At 37.6% G+C, this 25924-nt stretch overlaps 1 protein-coding gene across 2 annotated transcripts in view; it reads left to right on the forward strand.

Moving 5' to 3' along the window:
* LANCL1 (LanC lantibiotic synthetase component C-like 1 (bacterial)) overlaps positions 1–25627 on the forward strand; it is a 35877-nt gene extending 10250 nt beyond the window's left edge. For both annotated transcript variants that reach the window (XM_008580410.1, XM_008580412.1), the window contains exons 4-10: positions 11493–11700; positions 18836–18971; positions 19712–19858; positions 22193–22375; positions 24110–24286; positions 24747–24819; positions 25439–25627. In XM_008580410.1, the coding sequence (XP_008578632.1) occupies positions 11493–11700; positions 18836–18971; positions 19712–19858; positions 22193–22375; positions 24110–24286; positions 24747–24819; positions 25439–25515 (1001 nt within the window). In that variant the 3' untranslated portion in view covers positions 25516–25627. The remainder of the gene's footprint in view (positions 1–11492; positions 11701–18835; positions 18972–19711; positions 19859–22192; positions 22376–24109; positions 24287–24746; positions 24820–25438) is intronic.
* Positions 25628–25924: the final 297 nt, after the last annotated feature.

A 25924-nucleotide genomic window follows, 5' to 3' on the forward strand; every position in this document is an offset into this window, starting at 1 on the left:
GGTCCCGGTCCGGTGCGGGGGCGACACTGAGGGTTGCGATCCGTTGCCGGACACAGAAAAAGAGAAAAAAAAAGGAAGTACTTTACATTCACTTTACAAACTATTTTACAACTGAAATTTTCATAGCTTTTATTTTTAAATGGAAGCAGAGGATATGATACAGCAATGCGAATGGTTAGTGTGGGCTTCTAATAGAATTCAAATATCATTTCCACCAGAGACTACATATTTATACCTGTGGGTTGTCATAGTGCAGTTTTACAAGCTATATTCCTGGCTTTTACCTTTTTTTATTCACAACAGGGAAGTAAAATGCCTTGACCATAGGAATGAAAGTAGGGAAGAATTTTAAAAACCCTACAGTTGTCTCAAATAGTCAAATGAGACATATTGCCATAAATCCCTCTGGTCTCTGTCATGCTCATCCAGGAATGAGGTGCTGTGATTTATCATTTTTTAGGCAGTAATTGAGAATTAAATTACTCCTAGACATTAATGTTCAAAAAAAAGAATTCAATAATAATAAAATACAACAAATGAATTTTGGTTTCTAAGGGAAGTATACAAGAAAAGATTTAAACATAATTCGTGTTAATAAAATGTTACTATGACATTTGAACGACATGAGCCAGGGTATGTGTATGTATGTACACCAATAACGATATTATATGCCAAGCACCATTCTAAGTGCTTTGTATTAACTAACTAATCTAGACCTCAGAACAACTTTATGGCATGGATACTATTCATACCCCATTTCACAGATGAGAAAAGCGAAGCAAAGAAGGCTGAGTACCTTGTTCAAGGGTCCACAGCTAGCAAGTGACAATGTTAGGGTTCAAGCCCAATAAGCCTTGCTCTTGAATTCTGCCGTTTACCTCATGAGTGTGTGTGTGTGTGTTTACTTTCAACTTCTATATTTGGTTTTATTCCGTATGTTTTATAACTGAATGAGATTTACTAATGAGCTATAAGGTGGAATAGTTTGAGTGATGAAATCATGATACACTCATGCTGTACAAACTTTTGAGAAATGGGTAATGGCTAGTCAAATTTGTTTTACTAAAAAAAAATGAGATTAAGCCCTGATAAAGTATGAAATGAATTTGGAAAAAAAGAAGAAAACAAGGCTTATTAGACAGTCAGGAGTAATTATCACTTAAAAGTCTATGGGAAAGAGTTATTTAGGATTGGACATAAAATAAACCCTGGAAAGATTTATGGGGATTTGCAGCTAGAAAAATAAAATCTCCAGAGTGGTTCTATAGAAGGTATGTTCCCCCCTTCCGAATCCTTCATTAATGTATTCAGCATGTTTTTCAGGTAGAAGGTTTTCCTCATAATTCTTGTATTTGAAAAGGCTTGTTGAGGATATTCTCAAGTGAATTATGATTCATAGTCTGAAATCAATCAGTAGCTATTACATCTGTTAATAAGCAATATTTCAAATGAACATCCTCAGTTCCTTTCACCAAAATCCTCCTTTTTAAAATTTAGTACATTAAGCATAAGGCAGTATGATATTGACGTGTGCCATATGCCAACAATAGGCACTGAGTTGTTCGTTTTGCCTTTCCAAGTAGACTTATAGGAATTCTTTACAGTATGTGCTCTCACCTTGGGTAGCAGGAGAAGCATTTTGGTTATTTAGCTACCCCATCAAGCACTGTTATATGGGGCTATACACATAGCAGCAGACAGTACGGAAAAATAGCAGGCAAGGAGGCCCCTTAAGATCAGATCCAATGGTCAGCTACTGAGTGGTTCTCGGTGGTGTCTGGAGGTCTGTGGGGACTCACCAGAGAACATAATGCTACCTGCCATTGAGCTGGTCTGGGTTCTGTTCCAGGTAGACTGTAGGTTCTAGGGGGGAGAAGATTTTAGAGTGCTTTATAAAATAGAAAGCATAAAATACTAGTGAGGAATTATTATTATAAAGGACTACATGAACAGATGAAGTGTTCTTGTGTTAGAAATAAGAATTTAGTAGAAAAGATTGCTTTCCTTGCAGATAACATAGGAGAAAAGTTAAATCCAAGGGATGGCTGATCTCGCTAGTGTCTTTCAGAGAGAATGAGGGAAAATGCTAGCCGTCATTTAATTTCATTTTTTTCCCACTCTTAACTATGATTCTAGGGGAAATGATGATCAGCTCATGCTTAAAAATATATATACATACACGACTTTAAGGGCTTTAGTTCTAAAAGACATGACCCAATCTTCTATAACCAACTCACAAATTTAATGAGGCTAAGATTGGCATATATTTCCTCTTTTCCAGTATTGGATAACATCTTAAATAAGGGGATATACAGCGTAATCCCTAGAGTAATATTAACTTGCACTCTAAACGCAAGTGTTTCAAGATACTGTTCATCTGATCTGCCAAATGTATAACCTTTGAGCCACAGCTTTAGCATATGGGTCTTAGTTACTGCTGACACCAGACTTATTTGAAAGGAAATTATTCTGGCTAGGTGTCTTCTCTTTGTAATTTGATCTCCTTTTAAGCTCTTCATCAGAGTCAACATTTCAATGCCTAATTTGAGCCCTGACCAAGTGTCCTTTACCTTCCTGAGATGCACTTCTGGCTAGCCAGAACTTGTAGGACAAGTGGAAGAAATCAAGGGCGTGAATCTACACTGGGTGTATTAGATCCCTTCAAGTGACCACTAGATAGATGAATGTACCAAGAGTGTCACCTGCTTTCTGACTGCACTTTATATAGTGTTGATATCATTGTACTGTAGGTCATCTTAAATGATGAAGACACAGGCTTGAAACAATGATAAGGTTTAGATGTCACCAGTATGCTTGGCTGAAGCTCAGAGAGTAGGATGAGAGTGTTTATAAGACAGATCAGAAGAAATGGTAGTGGGGGAAAGAAGATATATCTAAGCAATTTGACTTTTATAGAGAACACCAGAAAGGCTGGGGCTATGTCTCTTTTTCATTTCAGTAACCTCAGCACTTAGCACAAGGCCCGGTTCCCAGTTGGTGCTTAGTTAATATTTGATGAATGAATGAATGAACGAATGGATGAGTAGATGGAAAGTGGAATGGAGGAAGGGTGGGAATTCATATTTGTTAGAATGTGAGTAAATCACATCTCTCTCCCTTCAACCTCTGATTCAATTGAGAAATGAAATGAGAAATTAGGTAGGGTTCATAATATCTGTTTTATATTGGTAAAGCTGGATAAATAGCATATTGTTTAGACCCAAGTGTAAAGTAGGCTTCTTCTTTCTTTCCTTCTGATTTGAACCTATCTTCCCAGACTCAAACAAAGCATCTGGACAGCCCAAGGTGTGCATTACCATGGGGGGAACAGGAGAGAGGCGAAGAGACAGAGCATAAGGACAGAGCAGGCTCCCAAAAAACTAATGAGAGAGGCCAGATGGCACGTGTAGGGAACGTATTTCCATCCTCACTTATCAAAGAAGCCAGCGAAAGAAGAGAGAGGCGGGAACATGCAAAGAGAGAGTATGGTTCCCTCTATACTCTGTCCCTTTAGATCAGGAATCAGAGATGAGACAAAGTGACTTAATCAACACCCACTGAGGTTCATATTTAATGGATTTGGGCATTTACTGAGTAGTTACTATGTGCCAGATATTGTTAAAGTGGTTTGCATGATTCACAAAAATTCTGTTTAGTAACGACTGTTATTTTCATTTTATAGATGAAGATGAGAGGGCACAGAGAAGTTTAGAAAATGGGTTAAGACCACACAGCTAATAAGTGGCAGAGCCAGGCTTCAATCCCCAGTAGTGATTCCTGAGGCCATGCTCCTAATGACTGCTGGGAATTTATCACCTATTACGGAAGTCTAGATAAAGACTAGGAACACTTCCTAATTTGACATTACTTCTTAGTGTTGGTTGCCAAGCAGTGGAGTGCAGGGCACTGAGGGAAGGAGGAGGAAATTAATGTTTCCTCTTTTTTTTTTTCTTAACCTCTTTTCCTATTGGACAGTCAGCTCTGAAAATAAAGGAGAAAAGAAGACACATCTGCAGAGTGCTTTTTTGCCCTCTTTATTTTATTTTCCCATCCTTTGTTTGGGGCAATCTTACTAAATTAAAAGTGCAGAGTCATGGCTAGTTTCCTCCCCAGGCTACCTGTATTAAAAGCACTGGAGTTTGGATGGCCAGCAGCTCATGATGCTCAGCCTTGATCTGACAACTGAGGAGATGTCCTAGTCAGTGCACAGTGTTTACGTCCAGGCTTTGTGGATAGTGCTGTGCACAGTAACGACAGTGACTAGAATGGGAATCCTGCCCTAAGGACAACTATCATTTTGTTGAAGAAACAGAAATGAGCATGCTTAAACATTTACACATAAAATTGAGAGAAAGTTGCAAAACAGTGTACAGATAGAGTGTCCTTTTGCATATACACTTCTTGGGGATGGGACGCAAGTCTAAACACAAAATTTATTTGCATTTCATATATACGTTATACACATAGACTAAAGGTAATTTTATACAATGTTTTTAATAATTTTGTACATGAAACAAAGTTTGTGTACATTGTTTGGTTTTCTTTTTTTTGGTTTTTTTTGGTGTGTGTGACCGGTAATGGGATCATACCCCTTCGCTTGGTGTCGTCTGCACTGCGCTCAGCCAGTGAGCGCACCAGCCATTCCTATATAGGATCCGAACCTGCGGCCTCAGCGCTCCCAGTGCCGCACTCTCCCGAGGGAGCCACAGGGTCGGCCCAAGTTTGCGTACATTGAACCATTGGAAAGCAAAGGAGTCACTCTCTTAGCCACCCATGTGGACAGTCTGTGCTTGTTTGGCATCACCATCATTCCTGACTCTGAATTTATATGCTACTGGTAGGCATTCATTTTCTTATACTTATTCACACATAAACGCCCATAAGTACTTAATGGGAAAAAAAATATGACATTAATACAGTGAAAAAATAATGTATTCAGGGTAACTAAGCAGCACAGTAGCCCACCAGAATACCTGTTGCAGCTGTTAAACAGCAACAACAAACTGTTGTGTGCCTGTGTTTTGACTGTGGTGCATAACATGAGATCTGGTATGGAATTTTCCACTTGTGGTGTCATGTTGGCACTCAAAAAGTTTTGTATTTTGCAGAATTTTGGATTCTGAAATCCAAATCTGATTTTTGGATTAGGGATGCTCAACATTTATTAGAAAGTACTAGCCTGATGTAGAAAGACAGGTGGTCATACTGTAGGGAGTTAATCAGAGAATACTTTCACTTCTTGTGTTTCCATAAATCCAAAAGGAAGAAAACATAATAATTGATGAGCTTTTAAAGTTTCAGTTGGGAAACAATTTACTTGGACTGGAACACCCCTCCTTTAGGATGTTCCTGTCTCCATATCATTTAAAACTAGTAGGTGTTAATTAATCACCTCCAGCGACTGGCAGATCTAAAGTCAGAACATGAGTTTTCCTACCAAAGTACCTGAAGAGTCTTTAAATGCCCCTGATCTGCAAGGAAATACATTGCAGAGCTGAGGTACCAAGGCACAGAGGTTTTTACATCACTGTAGGCTGGTTGTAAAATACATGAAAAATATTGAGTGATTTCTTGAACGCAGAATTACAGAGAAGTGTTTTGGGAGTTTCACATATCTGTAGAGATTTTTATCATCTCCATATACATTTGAGACACAGCAAAGTCTTGATTGGTCAAGATGAATAGGACTAATGATCCCTCAGAAATTCAAAGGCTTAGTATTAATTACTTCTCAACAGCTGGCTGTATTTTTAGTACTACTTGGCATCAGTAGCTGAGTAAGGAAATTGCAGATATACCAGTCTCCCTAAACAGTTTACTCTCCTTTCCCAGAACAGTAGCTACAGAAGGAAGCAGAATGGAAAAATAAAGTTCAGAGCTTCTATACTAACAACCAAGACAGATTCCTATTACAGCATAGTTTTATCTGGTCCTCACAGTATATTTTTTCTTTCAAATAAATTAGTTACCAATATTACAAAACCATCTTAGGATGAACTGTGAAACAGTGCCAGACTTCCTGAACTTCTGATACAAAATGACACCTATCCCCAGGCTTCAGAACAGTACCATCCGTAGGATGTTCTGCAGTGATGGAAATGTTACGTCACTGTCCATTGCAGTAGCCAGTGGCCACATATGACTATAGAGCATTTGAATTGTGGCTAGTGTGACTGAGAAACAATTTTAAATTTTGTTTACTTTTAATTAACTCAAGTTTTTATAGACATTTATGGTTAGAGGCTGTCATATTGAACATTGCAGTTCTATGTAATACATGTCTCGCTTCTTCTGGCCTCTTAACCACAAAGGAAGTAGGTTTGTGTGTGTGTGTGTGTGTGTGTGTGTGTGTGTGTGTGTCCAGTTGCTCCTGAAGTGCATTGGGATTCACTGACTATTTTGGTTAACATGGAATTAACATATCTCTAGTACTTTATTGATCATCTTTAATGACTTTGAGATTAATGGGAAAATTATGGATAATGAGATTTTGCTTTACTCATTTCTCAGCATATCTCTTAAGGATTACTTTCTTTTAAAATATGTATGTTTGAGCAAATCTAACAAGATCGTAAAATTCAGAGCAGAAAGCCTTAGTTTTTATAGCTTAATTGATAGTAGTTATGGAGTGGACCAGCTAAGAAATAAACAATATTTAACTTAAATTTTATATCAGTGAAAATGTAAAAATGAATCTAGGTTCAAAAGAGGGGCTTTTGTGTTTTAAAAATAAAATAATTCTGAAATCTAAAGCAATTTGGAGCAGATTTTTACAATTAATGCAATCAAAATTTAAATTCCATTTAAATTTTTTCTGGTCTGGAAGAAAAGGTGAAAGATAGAAGAAGGAAGCATGTCTGTATTATTCTACTTTTTGCTTAGCAAACAGTATACAAGGAAATTTTATTTGCTATTCAAATTTAAGCCCAAGAATAATACACTTGGCTTTTGTCCAATTTTAAAGAAGTAGCATATTCTGTGATAATAAAGAGAAAGAAGAAAAGGGACCTTAGAGAATAGAATCATATCTGAGGATGAATTAATGAATGGATACAACTGTAATCTTCCCTCCCAAACCTGGCCCTCCAGCAGAGGTGTTTGCCATCTTGGGCACCAGTGGGCACCATTGGCTGCTTTGCTTTGGGGTTAGACATCTGGGAGCCATCGTGACATCTCCCTCACAATCATTCTGAACCAGGTTCTGTTGATTTTACCTTCCAGACAGATACATTTCCAGTTCATTCTCACTACATCTCTACTACAGCTCCCACCGTGGGTCTCACTCCTGCTCCTGAAGCATCCTCCTACCTGTTGCTTTTGCACCCACTGTTCCACACACTCCCTTCCAAACCCTACAGTGTGGTTATGGTGAACTTTAAAAAAATAAAACAAAACAAATCTAATTATGTTCTTCCCATGCTTAAAATGGTGCTTTTCAAATGAAACCCTAAATCCTTAACTGGCTTACAAGACCCTATATGATGTAGCTTCTGCCTACCTCTCTAGCTTTTAAATGAGCTGTATTATTTAGGATTAGGCTTACCAGTAGTGGCAATACATCAAAAATAACAGTGGTTTTAATATGACAGGTGTTTATTTGTCTCTTGTGTATGTAGGCAATCCAGGGACTGGTATGGCAGCTTCACAGTCCTCCAGGATCTAGGCTGCTTTGATCTTGATGCTTTCCCAACCTCATCACACAGCTTCCAGCTCATGGTCTGAGATGGCTGTTCCAACTACACCATCACACTGGCATTCCATCCAGCCAAGAAGAAAGTAGAAAGGGAAAGAAATGGCTAGTCCCCTCACTTCAAGAACATTTTCCAGAGATGCCCACACAACTCCCACTAGTCACAATCCTCTGGGCTGTACCTAGCTGCAGAGAAGGCTATTCTGGGCAGCCATGTGCCCATATGCCCAGTTAAAATCTAGAGCATTATTGAGGGAAAAAGGAGATACATTTGGGGACCACTTTGCAGTCTCTCTCACAAGAGCTAAATCCTCATCTTCCAGAGTAGGTGAGTCAAAAATGTCTGAAATAGAAAAATCAGTTACATATAGTAGGCTTCAAAAATAGGATAAAAAGCAATCAAGTAAGGCCCAAAGCAAAAGTCATCGGCAGCTTTTACATATATTTAACAAAGTAGCTGGGTCCTCAACAAAGAAAGAAAATTAAGGTAGAATTGAATAAGCATATTATTAGAAATATGGAAGCAAACACTAGAGGAAATGGCTAAACTGATTGAAAGTGGTTGACTTGGAGGCAAGAATAGGGGACTGGGTTTTACATATTAAGTCTTCCAGTACTATGTGACTTTTTCCACAAAGAACATATATATTTTGATAAAAATTACATTTGAAAGAGCTTTTCAAAGCATTGACTGAGGTTAGGTCTGTGGGTATACAAGTATTTAAGGACTGAGAAGGACTGGGTGAGTTTTCTCTGCAGAGCCCTTGGGTTTGTGTCTTTATTTCCCACCTTGCCAACCATCTTTGAGTCTTTGGTATTTTATGCAGAGGTGATGTTATATGCATGAATATTGTCAAGGGTTGGAGGATCATAAGGATCAGGTTCAAGACAGTTGGACACAGGCAGTTCCCCTGTTATACTTCTCACTGTATAACAGAGATGAAAAAAGATTACTCAAAGCAACATGAAAGCAATGAGGAGCCTGAAGGGACTTCACCTCAGCAATTCCTCTGTTAGAAGGAGAAAACTGGGTGCAGCCCCAATTCAAAGTTAGCTTCTGTTTTTTATTGTAAAGACAAGGAAGTTTCACAAGAAAAATCAGTTGATTCAGTCATTTCAAAAGGACACAAAGACATGGGCAGTGTGACAAAAGTTATCTATACCTAACTATGGCTTAAACAATGGAAACGAGTAACGTCAGTAAAATTAACAACATAAAGTTCTAAAGTACAATTTGTGAAAAGCTAAGTTGGTCAAACTGCGATCATTATCTAAAATATAACCTCTCCTCAGATGATTTAAGCAAAAGTTACATTCTTATGATTAAATCTAAGTGTAATTGTCTCTAAAATTTCCACCAACAGACAGCTTGCCCTTAGCAAACATTTTTTCACATTTTTCCCTACAGCAGTTCTTTAAAATGTCTTAACAGGATTGCTATATCAACCACCTGTTAGCTTTAAAATCATTAAAGTATACAGTGCCATACTTGAACAGTGATTACAGCTGATTAGATGGGCTGTTGCCATTCTGTGAACTTTTGCCCCTTAGCCAAGGGCTTTTACCCCATATGTGCATTACCTAAAAACCCTATTCTAAAAATCAGCTGGGAATCAACATATACTTGATTAGAATTGATTAGATGGGCTTTTGCCCTGCTGTCTGTGGACTTTTGCCCCCTAAATTGAGGGCTTTTGCCCCATTCGTGCATTACCTAAAAACCCTACTCTAAAAATCAACCGAGAGTCAAGATTTCTAACCCTCTACATTCCCCATTTTTCTGTTATTAAATTAGGATTACTCATGGGTTATAAAATATTGATGAGGCATTAAATGTCTCTGACTTATACATCTTGTCTTATTTTTCTGAGCTGGGCTGATTTACAATGAGCATGTTCAGGAAAAATTTTTCTAATTAGCAGCAGCACGCATCACTTAATGTCCCTTTCATCCATGGGTGTTTTGTGACAATGAGTGTAGACACCTTAAACTGCAACCTGCAGGAGATTGCTTAATCAAAATATGCAGACACTGAGGCCCAGAACAAGAGGAAGGAGAGAAATGGAATCTGAGGTTGTGGAATCCCAGAAACTAGAAAGATAATTCTCTGCTGATCAAAAAGAAAAAAGAAAAGAAATTTTATTTCATCCAAATGAAATGTTCTAAGACTTAAGAAATGATTACCTGTTTTTCATGAAAAATACATAAAATCTTACAATTGCAAGCCTTAATAGGTTTTGTTTGTTAGATATTAGGCCAAGAGGAATTGTTGATAATGAGAGACAAAGGCCTGAAAAGGAAAACAATCATTGGACTCATATTTAATCACTTTATATTTTCTCAGATCTCTGTCATGTCATTATCTGGCTTTGGTGCTTACATAACTTAATTAGACTAGGGGGGCACAATGGAAGCGTAACAATTTAAATGGGTTGCCTGCAGATGTGTGATATGGATAGAAATGAAACCTATTAAAAACCAAATTCTAAAAGAAGCTCTTGACATTGATCATTTGTGAAAAGGAGATTTTTTTTTTTTCTTACCCACATACATGGTTTTGTACACTTGTCTACAAACCTTAAGCATTGGTACATCTGATCATCAGCTTGTGGAATCACTAACATCAGGCCACTTTGAAAGACCAGACAAGGTTATTAACTTTGGTAGGAAATGAAAATTTGGCCTTAATGTACATGTGAAATTGAATTGTCTGTAGCATAAAGCTTTGGAGATTACCCATGCAAAATGAGAAAACTATCTAAATTTAAAATTGTCTTCAGTACAGTGAAAAGTAATTTTGTAGGCTGCATTTTTACTGCATTGAAATCCATGAAGAGATTGGCTCTATTAATTTAGATTTAAACAGAGGCTGTGTGTCTTCTAAAAACGGTAAATGAGATGGAAAATGTACTTTAAGGGGAAAATGAGTTTCTGGAAATGCTGCAGGCAGGCAGGCTCCCTCCTCCACATCTTTGAGTCTTCCCTGAGACCAGCTGGCTTCAGAGGGAAGGCTCTATCTACTGTGACAGGCATTTAGAATAAGGACATGCCGACAACGCCTCAATTACACATAGCAGGCTTCAAAAGCCAGGATAAAAAGCAATCGAGTAAGGCCCAAAGCAAAAGTCGTTGGCAGCTTTTACATTATGGTTAACAAAGTAGCTGGGTCCTCAACAGAGAAAAAAAACTGAGGAGGAGTTGAATATATTTTCTCAGATGTCAAATTACTTTCTTATAATCCTTGCCTGGAAGGATACTCGGTAGGGGGTTTGGTTACCCTAACTGCCTTCTCACACAAAAAATTATTTTTTATATGAAGAGAAGTTCAGTTTTTTATTCCCTAGTCTGAATTTCTCTAGCTAACAAAACATAACATTCTTGTTTATTATTAATTAAATAATTATTCATTAAATGAATAGGGGGCTATTTATTTGAAACTATAGTTTGGTGACCTATCATTTAACCAACAAGAAGAACATATTAACACAATAATAGCTAGAGTACAACAAGGATTAATAATAGACTGTGTCTCTTTGTTTGCCGGAGTCTTAGAGTTCTTATTTTTTGATAGAGTTGTATTGATGAGGAAACTGATAACAGGTAAGTGATTGGACTCTTCCTGGTGCTTACTGCTGCTTAGCAATAGAGCTGAGCCTAGAACTACAGTCACCTCAACTTCCAGATAATTTACATATTTGCTACAACTTAGCAGAAATCAACACTGCTGAGTAGGAAACACACTGAAATCATAAAATCTACTGCCCTTCCCTCATCTTTACATTGTTTCCTTTTGGCTTTTCAGGTGTTGCTGTGCTTTACTTACATCTCTATGATGTGTTCGGGGACCCTGCCTATCTACAGATGGCACATGGCTACGTAAAGCAAAGTCTGAACTGTTTGACCAAGCGTTCCATCACTTTTCTTTGTGGGGATGCAGGCCCCTTGGCAGCGGCCGCTGTGCTGTATCACAAGATGAACAATGAGAAGCAGGCGAATGATTATATCACACGGTAATCATGTTTCTGTGTGAGGATTATTATCTAGACATCATTATGCATTACTTCTGCATTAGCAAAAGAACATTCTAGTGAGTTTACTTTTCTCTCAGCAGATAAATCTTACTACTATAATTTGATCAGTTCTCTTATTCCTGTGTTGTGGTTAAGGAACAATCATTATAATCCCTATTTTATTGCAAGATGTAAGACACTGTCATGTTCCAAATCAAACATCAGTTCAGTTATATAAATGAGGTCAAAAGCCTAATCCAAGGTGCTATCCAAGATCAGTCATTTAAAGAAATGTGGTTCATTTCGTGTTGGTAGGCTGGGAGAGGCCTCCTAAGGGAGCACAAACTGATTCAAAACTGCCTTTCTTAGGACAATGACATGCAAATCCAGATTTTCATTTTTAATATAAATCATGGCAATATACTAGAAGCTTGTGAATTATGAAGGATTACTAAACTTTTGTACTATTAAATTACAATTGTTGCCTTATTAGAATTTATTGAGCACTTTTTCAGAATTCTACTAAGAAATCTGGCTGCTGTACAACTCTGCATGCATTGCTGTTAGGCTCCAGCTGTGCTTGCTAACACTAACATGCAAAGTTTGAACTCCAGCCACGTTTTAATCACTGATTGGCCCTCAGTCGACCACGGTTGTAATAGCATTATCATTATCAATTTAGTTTGTTGAGGTTCCCTTGGTTAATCTTATACTATGTGGTAGTGTATATCTCATCAACAGGCAAAGATATGACTGTGTTGTATTTAAAGAAGGAATCATCTACACCCTTATTGTTTAAATTCTCCCTCCTCCCCCAATTTTGTCCCATACTGTGATATTTTCTTATTATAGCTGACTTTTTCCACTGGAAATTGTAACAAGAGGACAGAATGTGTGGGCCAAAGAGTCTTTTGCTCTACCTGTAATGATTTGTGAGTCATTATATTGGATCATTCCATGAATTAAAATAACTTAGAATACCTTTTTTATACATGCCTATGCTGTACTACCAGAGGCTAGAAGTTTTATAGTGCAACTTAAAAACAAAAAGCACATTACTTAGTATGTCTAGAGGAAAAAACTAAACCTGTCACCAAGCTTGGCCAAAATGGCAGATAAAACAAAATAGTGATTTCCCCAAAAGTTTAATTAAAGGGTGTGTTCTTGACTTACATAAGACCAGGCAATACAAAACTGTACCATACTTACCTAAATTTGAAACACAGAAGCTACCTTTTTTTTCAGGATAACCAGTTTAAAGCCATTAGATACACATCTGCTTTAAAGGTCCTCAAGATAGTCTCTAAATGAGTCACTCTTAAGTACCATCAAATTAAATTATAGTGGTCCTAATATTTTACATGTAATGCCAACCTTTCCCAAACTATGTACAATCAAATGGTAATACTTTTCTGTGTGAGGAATGTTAATAAGTGTTCAATGAAAACAAGGTTTTGTTTGTTCACACAGATCGAGGTTTGTATTCAAACACTAAACAAAAATAAATACGCGTCTTTACTGGCTGCTCAGAGTCTTCAGTAGCTTATATATGCAGGGAAAAAACAGCAACCAGAGGAAGCAGCATTCACCAAGCTTACACTGACAGCCTTTTTTCTCGATGGCATCTTGAGGGCCTATTCTAAGAAACACTCTTGGGAAATGGTACCATATATCAGTATTGGTTATTTTAAATTAAAACACTCTTAAGAGTAAGCTAAGATTGTATTCTTTTTTTTTAATATCTCGGTAATAAAGGTGTTTTTGTTATTGATATCTTTTTTAGTTTTGTGACATTTCAACAATATTTTATTTATAGTCAGTAGGCTTGTGATGGTTAAAAATATAGATTGTAGATACATGATAGGAAATATGCTGTTGTGGCTGTAGCTTTGATTTTTCAAGTTTTTAGAGTTTATGGCAGAACAGAAAGAAAAAAAGAGAATGATTTGTAAATTATAGCGCTTGCTTTACCTTTCACATCTCCTCCCTTTTAAAGGAAAAATATGTAAGTCTTCTCATTTTAACTTTAGGAAATCCAAAGTTAATTGATATCATCAGTTATTCAATAAATCTATTTGTCTGTTTTACTTTTATTTTTTATTTTATTTTATTTTATTTTTTTGTCTTTTGTCTTTTTTCCGCGTCCGGCAACGGATCGCAACCCTCAGTGTTGCCCCCGTACCGGACCGGGGACCGGCAACGGGATTGCAAACCTCGGTGTTGCTCCCGCGCCCCGCTCAGCCAGTGAGTGGGAACTGGTCTGTATGTGGGATCCGAACCCTCGGGCGGGAGCGCCGCCGCGCTTCCCCAGCAGCGCACTATCCAGTGCGCCACCGGGCCGGCCCAGTCTGTTTTACTTTTTACCAACCTTCTTCCTCATTACATAGCTTGTTTTGAGATACCACAGACAGTCACGTTCTCTGTGTAATGTCTTTGTTGTGCTTCACTGCCGACATCACATTCCAGCTTACCTCTCCTGCGCTTCTTAATGTACATTAAGACCCAGTCCTTAGACAAAGAAACTGAAATCCGAAGAAGTCAGTGTTTCCCTAGGATAGACGTACTTACCTTGGTATCTTAGGTCTTCTGGAGGTATATAACACCCCCAAATTATACTCAGCCTGGAGAAACCATTTTCACTTCTTAACTTTTTCTTTTGGAGGAGTCTGTGACTCCTCAAAAGGAGTACATGTATGTGTTCATGTTCAAATTGTCCTGCAAATGGCTGGGGAGTGGTGGGGAGGACAGTACACAGTGCTTGTTCTTCCTACTGCTTGATAAACTCGTATATCATGTCCAGTTTGACCCGTTCTTCAACACAGAGATATTGATACCAGAACATGAATAGAGAGCATCACCCATTTTGTACCCAATTAGGTGACTAACTGACATATGTAGTGCTCTGGGGCCAGTACTTAGAATGATGAGGAAATTTGGCATTCTGTTCAGGAAAAGTATGACCTTTCTCCTTTGTAGTGTGATGTGTCAGAAAAGGATGGTTTTTTAAAGTTACACACCTTTTGATAATACAAGGCAAAAAAACTTTCCCCAGTATCACCCTGGAGAAATATTGCTAGCAGTGGAACAGAGCTATCTTTTTATGTGTCTTTATCCTTCCTTCAGTGACATTTCAGTGACTTGCTTATCTCTTCTGAAGATTGCTTGCTATTAATATCAACATATCCAAACAAATAAATGGAGCTGCAAGGTGTGCTTGTGGGTTTGAGAGTTTTTGGACACACATAAAATAACCATTACAGTTCATAAATGCTATCATATCTTAGTTTTATCTTGAGAATGTAGCACATAAACCGTGCAGTTACAAGTCCTACCTTTAGTAATCATCAGATCCAACTTATGAGTTTTAGTGATTTGAATTCAAATTCAGAAAAAAATGGAATACTTCCTTTGTTACCCTAAACTGTATTGTTTTATTGAGGTGCTCTGAAGCAATACATTATTTTCAAGTATTTGGAAGTTATTTGCTACCTACTTTGAATGTCCCAAATGCAAATGAGTTTGGCTTCAAAATAATTGGAATGCTAATTTTATATTGCCATCTAGTGGTAGTGTAAGTCGTTAACGTTGGAAAATGTAAAAATGGCGTTTTCTAGTACAGTGATCGAAACATTTTATTTTGGTAGGAATGTGATTGGAGTTAATGTAATGATTGTTCTGAGTAATACTTCCATTGAACAGTTTTTGTTTAAAAACTCACAGAAATTTCCCTTTTTGAATAGTTCTTTCAATCTCCTTTGGAAAAGATCAAAAGTGCTTTTTTTATATCTAAATTCTATACAATTTGATACATTTATATTAAAACTTGATAATGGGTTCTTATCAGAACTCTGAGACATGTGTTCTATTTACTACAATGGTTAAGTTTGTATCTAGTTAAGAGGTTTTATTTTCTATGGTCCAAACATACTGAGCTGCCGGTTCTAGCATGAGAAAAAAAGTAATATTTTTTTAAATAAATGTTTTTAAGTTCTCTTAAAAATTGTGTGCATAGGTACACATATATATGGTATTGAAGTAGAAAACAAAATGGCCCGTAAGTCTACCACCCACTTAGGCCTGTTGATGTTTTAAAAAGGTCAAACAAGGTACTGCACAAAAATGGAAAGGAACCTCTGACCTAACCACTGTAAGTTTATTGCCTGTATTTGTAGAAGGAGAAAAATGCATGATCCAGCATTTGCATATTTAACCAGTTTGCGATGCCTCAATTCATTGACGTATAATATGAAAAAGTGTAACTTTTTCAGGATCTGCAACTGTCCATGCTTTCCCAAACTCTCTTTCCTAGTGGAGAGTAAGTTCCCTAGAAGACTTTTTCATAACTTTTTCTGTCTTTGTTTCATAGCTGTCAGCTGCTTTCAGTCACAAAAATCATTTCATTCCAGTTATTAAAACTTGTGCTCTCTATTTTAAATGTTGTGTTCCCTTCCCCTTACCACAAGCCCCCGTGGAAGCGTGAGAAGGGGAATGGGGAGGGTGGTATTATTTTCTTTCACAAGTATCCTCCCCGTGGAGCTAGGACCTCGTCACTTTATGGGTGTATAGCCTGGTGGCAATAATTTCCAGGATTTTGTTTGCTTGGGTTTTTTTTAGTTTGTTCATAAATATTGGCGGCCTCCAGAGATTTGCAGTGGGGGCTGTGTACGCTTTCAGCTATACCCTTCCCACTGACTATGTTAAAATGAAGACACAAGCAGTTGCCCAATTCTGCCAAGTGTACATACATTTATTAGGAAGAAGATACACATATGTACCGCATTCGTGTAGCTCAGAGAAAGCCACATTAGCCTCAAGCCCTTCTTAGATTTTATTCACGAAAGGGTGGGAAAATCTGTACCATCTGTCAAACCTCCAGCCAGTGAAAAGCCGCTTTCTAACATTCCTTACTACACTTACGACAAATCCTCTGGTATACATTTTGGTAAAGTTATTTGAAGTGCTGAGTACCTCTGAATGTTGATTCCTGACTAGAGTACTTCAGATGTAACCAATCACCCTGGAGTGTGGGGGGAGGCATGATTTTTGTCACCTCAAATGCTAACTAACCATCCCTAGTGTATAAACTAAGGTTAGATGACATACGTACACAAGCATAGCGTACCATTCATAATTTACTTTAAAAGAAAATTTCCATACAGACAACAAGTGAGTCCATTTTTAAATCAAAAGGCACTATTCATTTTATAGATGAGAAATTTTAAGAACCAACATGAAATAGTACGTGTAGTTTCCTAAGCTACCTGATGACATTTGGTAGGGCTAATATCCTCTCGCTGACTAATCTTTTTCCAGCATTTCCCTGGCTCTTTATATTAATATTATTTTGTCACATTTTACCAAAAATGTAAATGTTTTAGCAACTTAAATGTGATCACATTGAATTTGTAGGCTAATTTAGGGATAATTGAGATACACTTTAAAAATATCGTGATAAAAATAGCAAGGACATTTTTTCCTACTAATTATATTTGCTTCCCCCTCCCCCACCAAACAAAAAGGAAAAAAAGTTAATTCTCAGAGTTCCAATTGCCAAATATGGTTGCTTTCTTAAGCTTATCTCCCTCTGTGATCTCCCCCTAATTTGTGGTTCACTGGGGCTTCCATTTTGTTCCTTTGGCAAGACAGCTAGGGCTTTGCTTCTGTTCCCTGCCCTGTGCTTCCCATGGGGCCAGGTGATATGAAGGAGAGAGAGAGAAGTAAAGCAGTGGGGGTTCACCCCACCTCCTGGGACCACAGCTCCTCAGAGCTGTGAGGAAGGTTTCCTCCCTCAGAGTTGAGGCTCATGTGGGCTCCTGTTACCTCCACTTCTGCTGCCAGGATGAGATTGCTTATGGCCTCTGGTGCGAGAGAACAGAGAAGAGAAGAAGGAAAATGAAGAAAAATGCAGGGTTTACCCACTTTCTTTGTTTGGAGTTCCCTTTCCTGTTCCTCCTGTGTCAGAACTAAAGAGCTTCTGGAGCTCTCTCAATCAGCCCCCTGGTGCTTGCTTCTACAGGAATACCAGAAGGGAAAAAAAACGTACATTCATCACTGGTTTGGTGGTATTTGGCATTCTGGTCTTCTTCCCCATTCTGCCTGTCATTATTTACTTTCCAGAGCTCACAAATAACTGCTTCGTGTATTCTGTGCAGGTTTTGGAGCTCTGTTTAGTGGGAGAGGCAGGGTGTGGAATGTGCTTCCTCTTTACCAAGAATCGGAACCAAAAATAACTTTTTTAAAAGGTGAACTGAGTCTGTCAATAGGAACCTAATAAATGATAATATATCTATTTAATGGTGTATTAGGCAACTGTTATAAAGAGTGAGACTACTCTATATGCTGATAGGGAATGGTTGTCAAGATGTATTGTCAAATAGCAAGCTGTAGAACAATATATTTATAAATATGTATATGTTTATGAGTACATAAAATAATTCTAGATATATACAAAAAAATTGGTAACAGTGTTTGTTTCTGAAAAGTACTAGAAGGCTAGGAGTCTGGGGGGACAGGAAGACTGATGGATACCTTTGTGCCATTTGTATGTATTTTTGATGGTGGCAGATCTGGCTGCTGTACAGACACTCCAAGTAGGCCTGGTGACACGTTAAGAAATATACTGAGGAAGGAGATAACTGGGGTACAGCAAGCATTTCATTCTATGGACACAGGTGGTCCTTTGAGTGTTGACCTAGCCCTTTCTCCAGGCTAAATGCTGTAATAACCAGCAATTCTTGGCTTCTTTGGCCCCAACTGCTAAAACAGTAGTCTTAAGGCATGCCTCTGTGAGGAACTGGGGAGGTGTTAGATAGCCTCAGCCATATACTTGCATTCCTTCACTCTGTGAGTTTCTTGTCAGTTCCATCATGAACTGAAGAAAAGAAATTCAATTAACTTTCATATATACAAGGGTACTTCAAAAAATTAGTCGAAAAGTAGAATTAAAAGATAATACGAATCTTTCCATGAACTTTTGAAGTACTCTTGTATGTATGATAGTCAGGGTTCAAAGATTAGATTATATATATAGTCTCTGTGTGTATGTGTATTTTTTAAATGTACTGTTTTTAAGTATATACCAACATTTAATCCTGATCCCTTTCAAATTATCTTAGGCTTGTCTTTTTATTCCTAGGCTAATTCACCTGAACAAGATTGATTCCCATGCTCCAAGTGAAATGCTCTATGGACGGATGGGCTACATCTATGCTCTTCTTTTTGTCAATAAGAACTTTGGAGTGGAAAAGATTCCTCAAAGCCATATTCAGCAGGTACCATGTTTTTGTGCTTTTTAGGAGTCTTTTTAGGATCCCACTTACTTCCTGTCTGCCTAAACTATTGTTTTTGTCTCTCCAGTTAGCACATCTCAAGTAGAAGGAAGATATATCTTGACCACTAAAGGTCAGGCACAGTCAGAGAACCAACAGCTTCACACTGAGCACTGTTAGGAACACCATAGGGAGTGACTCGGAGCAGAAGGCCCACCTGTTCCTTTTGAGAGCTTAGAGGCCTATTCAGAAGAAGATTAGGGCCAGATTTCACCACTTCTCCTTTTGAGCCTGGAAGAATTTATACTTTCCTTTGGCAGGCAGATTCTTGTAAGTTCTAGTGCAGAGTTCAAGATTCCCTCCATACCCTCTTCTTTCAGGCAGAATATAGTTGCATCCACTTCTCTGGTACAGAATGAAACTGTGCCCTTCCCTGGCCAAAAGATGATGTCTAATTTGTCATGTTCCCTGGCACCTTTTTTTATTTTATTTATTTATTTTTTTTGTCCTTTTTGAGACCAGCCGCACTGCGCTCAGCCAGTGAGCGCCCTGAGCGCACCAGTCATCCCCATATAGGATCCGAACCCGCGGTGGGAACGCTTCCGCACTCCCAGCGCCGCACTCTCCCGAGTGCGCCACGGGCTCGGCCCCTCTGGCACCTTTTAACAAAAAGTTCCTTACCACCACCAGGAAGGTTTGTATTCTGATTATCTTGTTTTTTTTGGTTTGTTTTCTCCCTGTAGATTTGTGAAACAGTTTTAACTTCTGGAGAAAACCTAGCTAGAAAGAGAAACTTCACAGCAAAGTCTCCACTGATGTATGAATGGTACCAGGAATATTATGTGGGGGCTGCTCATGGCCTGGCAGGAATTTATTACTTCCTGATGCAGGTAAGGGGTGATTATGGTGAGACTTCAAAATATGCTTCCTGACACTTATACTGTTTCGAGTAAGAAGACAGGTGCTTAGCTCTATTTTGTCACTCTGTCAACCAGTGCATCACCTTCCTTGTAATTACTTGACCTAGACAAGCAATGGTAACGTTTGCCAAGGTGCAGTTTAAAATGCATAAGCATAAAGGTGCTATTCTTTGAGATGACAATTGATTTGTAGATGACCATACTTGCCTACCTAGTGCCACTTGTGCACACTACAGTGTTTTGACATATAATTCTATATGAAGTGCCTTCTATTCTCTTCCAAAAAATTCTTGATTTAAGAATATTATTGCACATTATAAAGCACAACCTACTGAAACAAATTCCAGGAGTAAGAACAAAATCAATAGAAAACAAATGAACACACATTACCTAAGACTCGCTTAGAGACTAAGCTGAGGAGACTTTTCAATGGATTGTGTAACTTACCTGAAAAATAGCTGACTATGCTTGGCGAACAGTTCTTGGGATCTAGCACTATTGGTACACATCAGCCAAAATCAAACAAACCGAAGACAAACAGCAGCAAACATAATTTGGAGAGGAGGTCAAAAAGAACATCTCATGAGAGTGTCGTTCTAGCGGACTTATGAAGCTCTTCTTAAGGAGAAATTGGCACTTGTGAATAGGTATAAGAATTTATGGCAAAAGAAAATTGATTTCTAATGGCAGCAGAAGTACCCTCCTCACCTTCCCAAAACACAGTGTGGCATAAACAGAAGTGATTCATTAATATGTTCAACATGAGTGCTTGGATACACCTATTACCAGCTGATTGAGTAGCTGTCTGTAATAATACAACATCAGTGTCAGATATGGCCTCTACCTACAACTAAACAATGGCAACAGAGCTGAAAAACGCAAGGTTATTATTTCTTTTGAAAGCAAAGTCACTTTGAGTACTAGTGGCAATCAGAGACTAGCCATTATACTTATTCTGCACGTCTCAATTAGAAGTTTTAAAATTAGGGGTTTTGACAGTTTAGTCTTAAATTCCTTTATTTTTCTGGCACATTTCCTCATGGCTCTCTATTTCCAGTAGTGAATGTAGATTTTTAAAAGTTTTCAGGGAGGGAGAGTTCATGTCTTCTGAAGTTTCAAGGTGAGTTAGAATCATACATGTCAGAGACTAGACAGCCTCATTGACCTTTCATTGAAACAGATATTCAGGAGACATACTCTGCCTCCTTTTGTTAGCTGTAATAGGAAATCTGAAAATCCAAGTATTGATTTTTCCATTTGCAGGTTATTTTCTATTTTAAATTATTTAATTTTTAATCCTGAAAGCCTGTTCTATTAGGTACCTATGTATCTCAACATAAAATAAAATACTATTTTTAGGCCATGTTGGATAATTCCTACAAGTTTGAGTAGAATTCACTCTTTCTACTGTAGCACTTTAAACTGAGCTTGAGCACTATTCTTTGTGCAGAGTGGAATCTGTATGTCCCCTAAAGAATTCAGTGTACTTTCAGAATCTTGTGACGGTCGAATCATCAATATCACTTGTTCCTGCCACCACTGCCTCCTGCCTGTGCTTCACATGACTGCCCACCCCTCACCCCCACACACCCCACCTCCTTGCCTGGCAAAACAACACTTTGAATTTGTTGTTTGAAGAAGTGAGCAGTGCATTGCATTAAGAACAGGACCTAAAGTAGAAACTAAAAAATTGTATCAAAAATGGCAGCTCTTGTGCTCTATGTCAGTATGTCTTATAAATCTTGTACATTGTTGTATCAAAATAATTCTGCATATAGATCTGTCCCAAATTCTCTGCAGAAAAACTTGATCTATAGTCACACTGCAGTTTAGCATCTAGAGGCCAGGTCTCCTAGCTTGTTAGTATCCGCTTCTATCAGAAATATCACCTAACAGTTCTGTAAATGTAATAATGAAAGTCATCCTTGGCTTGCGTAGTTTGTTTGTGTCCTTTAAAGCATTCTTTAGGTGTTGAAATCTTTGAAAACTTTTTTTACACTCACATGCTCAAGCATTTGTACGTAGATAACAAATGTTGAAAAATAACATATACAAAAGGCCCAAGAGTTAACTTTAGCCTAATTTGAGTTTGTTCCATTATTTAAAATCTTAAAATGAAATCACAGAAGATTAAAATAAAGGCATCCAATAGGTGAAAAAATTGGATGGAATCCAAAACCTGCTAATGACCTTCCAGTTCCTTTTGGTCATGCTTTTTTTTTTTTCCTGATTTAAAACTCATACAGAGGCCTAGTAAGATTTGTTTGTTTCAGCAGAACTAATAATTCCCTTTCCTATTTTTAGCCCAGCCTTCAAGTAAGCCAACTGAAGTTACATAGTTTGGTCAAGCCCAGTGTAGACTATGTCTGCCATCTGAAATTCCCTTCCGGCAATTACCCTCCATGTGTGGATGATAACCGAGATCTGCTTGTCCATTGGTGCCATGGCGCCCCTGGGGTAATCTACATGCTCACCCAGGCCTATAAGGTACTGTGTATTTTCTCATTTTAGAAATAAATTGGAAAACATAACAAAAAAATTTATAATTTAAAATCAGTCTTATCATAATTCTTAGAGGAGCAATAAATAATTTATTGGACCTAAGGTCACGTTGCTAAATGGATTATAATCTATTCTCACAGTCCATCTCTACTATAGCAGACATTCTTTCACAGAATATGAGACTGACAGGTAGAGTAGCCAAGATCATAGCATCAGTGGCAGAGCCAAGGTAAGTATCTCAGAAGCTCAATTAAAAATAGAATACTTATGCATTGCTGGTGGGAATATAAAACTGTACAGCCACCATGAAAAACAGTTTGGCAGTACCTCAAAAAACTAAACATATAATTAACATATGATACAGTAATTCTACTCCCAAAAGAACTAAAAAAAAAAGATTCAAGTACACCAGTGGTCATAGCAGCATTATTCATAATAGCCAAAAGGTGCAAAACCATCAACAGATGAATGAATAAAGAAAATGTGGTATAAGCATGCAGTGGAATATTGTTCAGCCATAGAAAAGAATGAAATTCTGATATCTATTACAACATGCATGCACCTTGAAAACATATTAAGTGAAATAAGCTAGACACAAAAAGACAAATACTATATGACCCCACTTATGTGATGTTATGGTTAATATGAGGGATCTAGAATAGGCAAATTTATAGAGAAAGATAATAGAATAGAGGTTACCAGGGTCTGTGGGGGAAGGGGAAATGAGGGGTTATTGCTTAATGGGTACAAATTTTTGTTTGGATGATGGAAAAGTTTTGCAAATACACAGTGATGATAGTTATGCAACTTCATGCATGTTATTAACGCCACTGATTTGTATGCTTTAAAATGGTAAAAATTGTAACTTTTTATATTATGTATGTTTTATCACAGTAAAAAAATATATAAATATCACTCCTAAAAAGCATGTTATAGCAGAACTGCCAACAAGGAAGAAAAGATTTTTAATTGAGAAAAAAAAAATGGAAGTAAACCAAAATATCTATGACCATTGGTGCCAAATCAACAAATTACAAATCTGCAGACTATAAATAGGCACTAGCATCTCATAACTAAATAAGCTTTTAGAATATAATGTACATTTCAGAAAGTTGGATATAGTGGAAAAACTTTTAAAACTGCAATATTCTATTTTTAAAGACACTTAGCTTGCAATTAGGTATTAAAAATATCTACTCAATTTTCCCAAGTCTTTGATCAAGAGATAGGTGGCAGCAAAAGATTGCAAAGGTCTATCTAATTTTTCTGATAAAGTATAGTATTTTATCATCAATTTGCATATTAATAAGTAACAGTATTTTCTTCAGTATGTAAAAAACCTTTCTGAAAGTGAACAGCATCATGGTTAACAAAGACAGCATGTGTTCTTTGGAAAGTGTCTAATGCTATCTGCAAGTTGCACACTAAATAATGTGGCTTCATCAATGACACCCACATACACAAACACACGTGCACAGAAAACTTTGTACAGACAAACTAATGTCCAATTATTTAAAAAAAGCAAAGCTAGTCAATTTTAGTAATTTGTCACTACCAATGTAACACATCTCTCTATCAGTAAACCCCTTATCGTTTCTTGCCAAGCCACCTCCCTCTCTCTTTCCTTTCCTGGTTTCTCCTGCTTACTTATAAGGAAGGAATGTCAATAGAACTTTCCTTTATATCCCTTATAATAAAATGTATGTCCCTTGTATGCAGGTGTTCAAAGAGGAACAGTATCTCTGTGATGCCTATCAGTGTGCTGATGTGATCTGGCAATATGGGTTGCTGAAGAAGGGATATGGGCTGTGTCACGGCACTGCAGGAAACGCCTATGCCTTCCTGACCCTGTACAACCTCACACAGGATATGAAGTACCTGTATAGGGCCTGTAAGGTAGGAGTCAGAACCACCAAAAAGAAAACACCTCTTCCAGAAGCTTGTAGAAAGGGCTGTAGTTCATCTGATTTAATTAATTTATTTTTAAAACCATGAATCTGTAAATAACAAACACAGTTACTTAAGAAAAACCTTCAAAAGCCTTTCAATTGAATTAGCATTCTTTGAAAGGGACATAATCCTACTCAACAGCATTTGTAAAGAAAAAAAGATGTATAGTAATTTTGTTCCTTTCTGCCTTTGATAACCTTGCAGATACATGGCTCAGATGGCTCATTAAATTCTTCCCATGCCTCATACACTTTCAGACCACGTGTTTCTCTGCATTAATCCCTTTTCCCTGACTTGAAGACAGTTTTTGACTTTTCAGAGTACTTAGGAACAATCTCTGTCAACCTTTGGGGGGGGGGTCTCTGGAAGAAATCACTACAGTTATCTAACCTGGGTCTCATTTCAGTTTGCCGAATGGTGCTTAGATTATGGGGAACATGGATGCAGGACACCAGACACCCCCTTCTCCCTCTTTGAAGGTATTTTTCACACATTGCTTATTTGCCTTATGATATCAGTAGCTAGTTCTCTGCTTGGTAATTGATATATCTGAATTTGAGTTTTACCAACAAATTAATTTTATGGTTATTTCTTAAACTACTTATTTCCTAATGTGTCAAATCAATATTAAAACTCAATTGGCAAGTGTATTACCACAGACCTAAAACTAGCAGTCACAATGGTGGCTGCCATTTATGAGTCAGGCACATGCTGGGCATCTTGCAGATGCCGCCATAAATCATTTCCACTAAAACACATAGGCATTACTGTCCTCATGTCACAGATGAGGAGACTGAAGCTCAGACAGGTAAGTGTCCCACGGTGCCATGGTGAAGGAGTTCACATATGGTAAATGGCAGGGCTGTGACTTGAACTGTCTGGTTCCATTCTCTCTCCTGTCTTCCACCTTGTTAAAAAGGCTGAGCACCTCACTGGTGATCTGTAATGTTTGAACTGCAATGCATGTAAATATAGACAGATTCCCACTTTTAAATCATTGCTGTTAAAATCGTAAAGTTGTTGATTCTAAAAAATGGAGCCACACTATAAAATGGAGTCATTTGATGTAATAACTTTTGCCTCTTTCTCCTACTGTAGGAATGGCTGGAACAATATATTTCCTGGCTGACCTGCTGGTCCCCACAAAAGCCAGGTTCCCTGCATTTGAACTATAAAAGGAAAGCATGCCCCCTGCAACTCTCACTGCATGACCCTTTCTGTATATTCAAACCTGGGCTAAGTGCTTCCGTTGCTTTTCAAGGAAACATCAAGTGAAACTATGTACTTGATTTAGTTTTGTTTTTGTTTTTCCAGAATGCTTGTCTTTAGTTCAGTTCCTCTCCTTTTTTTTTTTTTCTTCTTTTTTAAAAAAATCATTTACTTATATTTAAAAGTATTCAAGGAAGCCTTTTAACTTTAATTTCAATTTCTTCCTAAAGGGAGGGTGGGTGGCATTTACAGTATTTTGAGATCATATACAGATATTTCAGAGCTGGGTGGAAATCTTATTTAAGTTTATGAATATAACCATCTGTTACTGTTCTAAAAATGTTTAAGAGAAACTAAATATAGATAAAGATAAAT

Source organism: Galeopterus variegatus, unplaced genomic scaffold (assembly GCF_000696425.1).
Source record: "Galeopterus variegatus unplaced genomic scaffold, G_variegatus-3.0.2 Scaffold2080, whole genome shotgun sequence".
In the NCBI taxonomy this organism is placed as follows: Eukaryota; Metazoa; Chordata; class Mammalia; order Dermoptera; family Cynocephalidae; genus Galeopterus; species Galeopterus variegatus.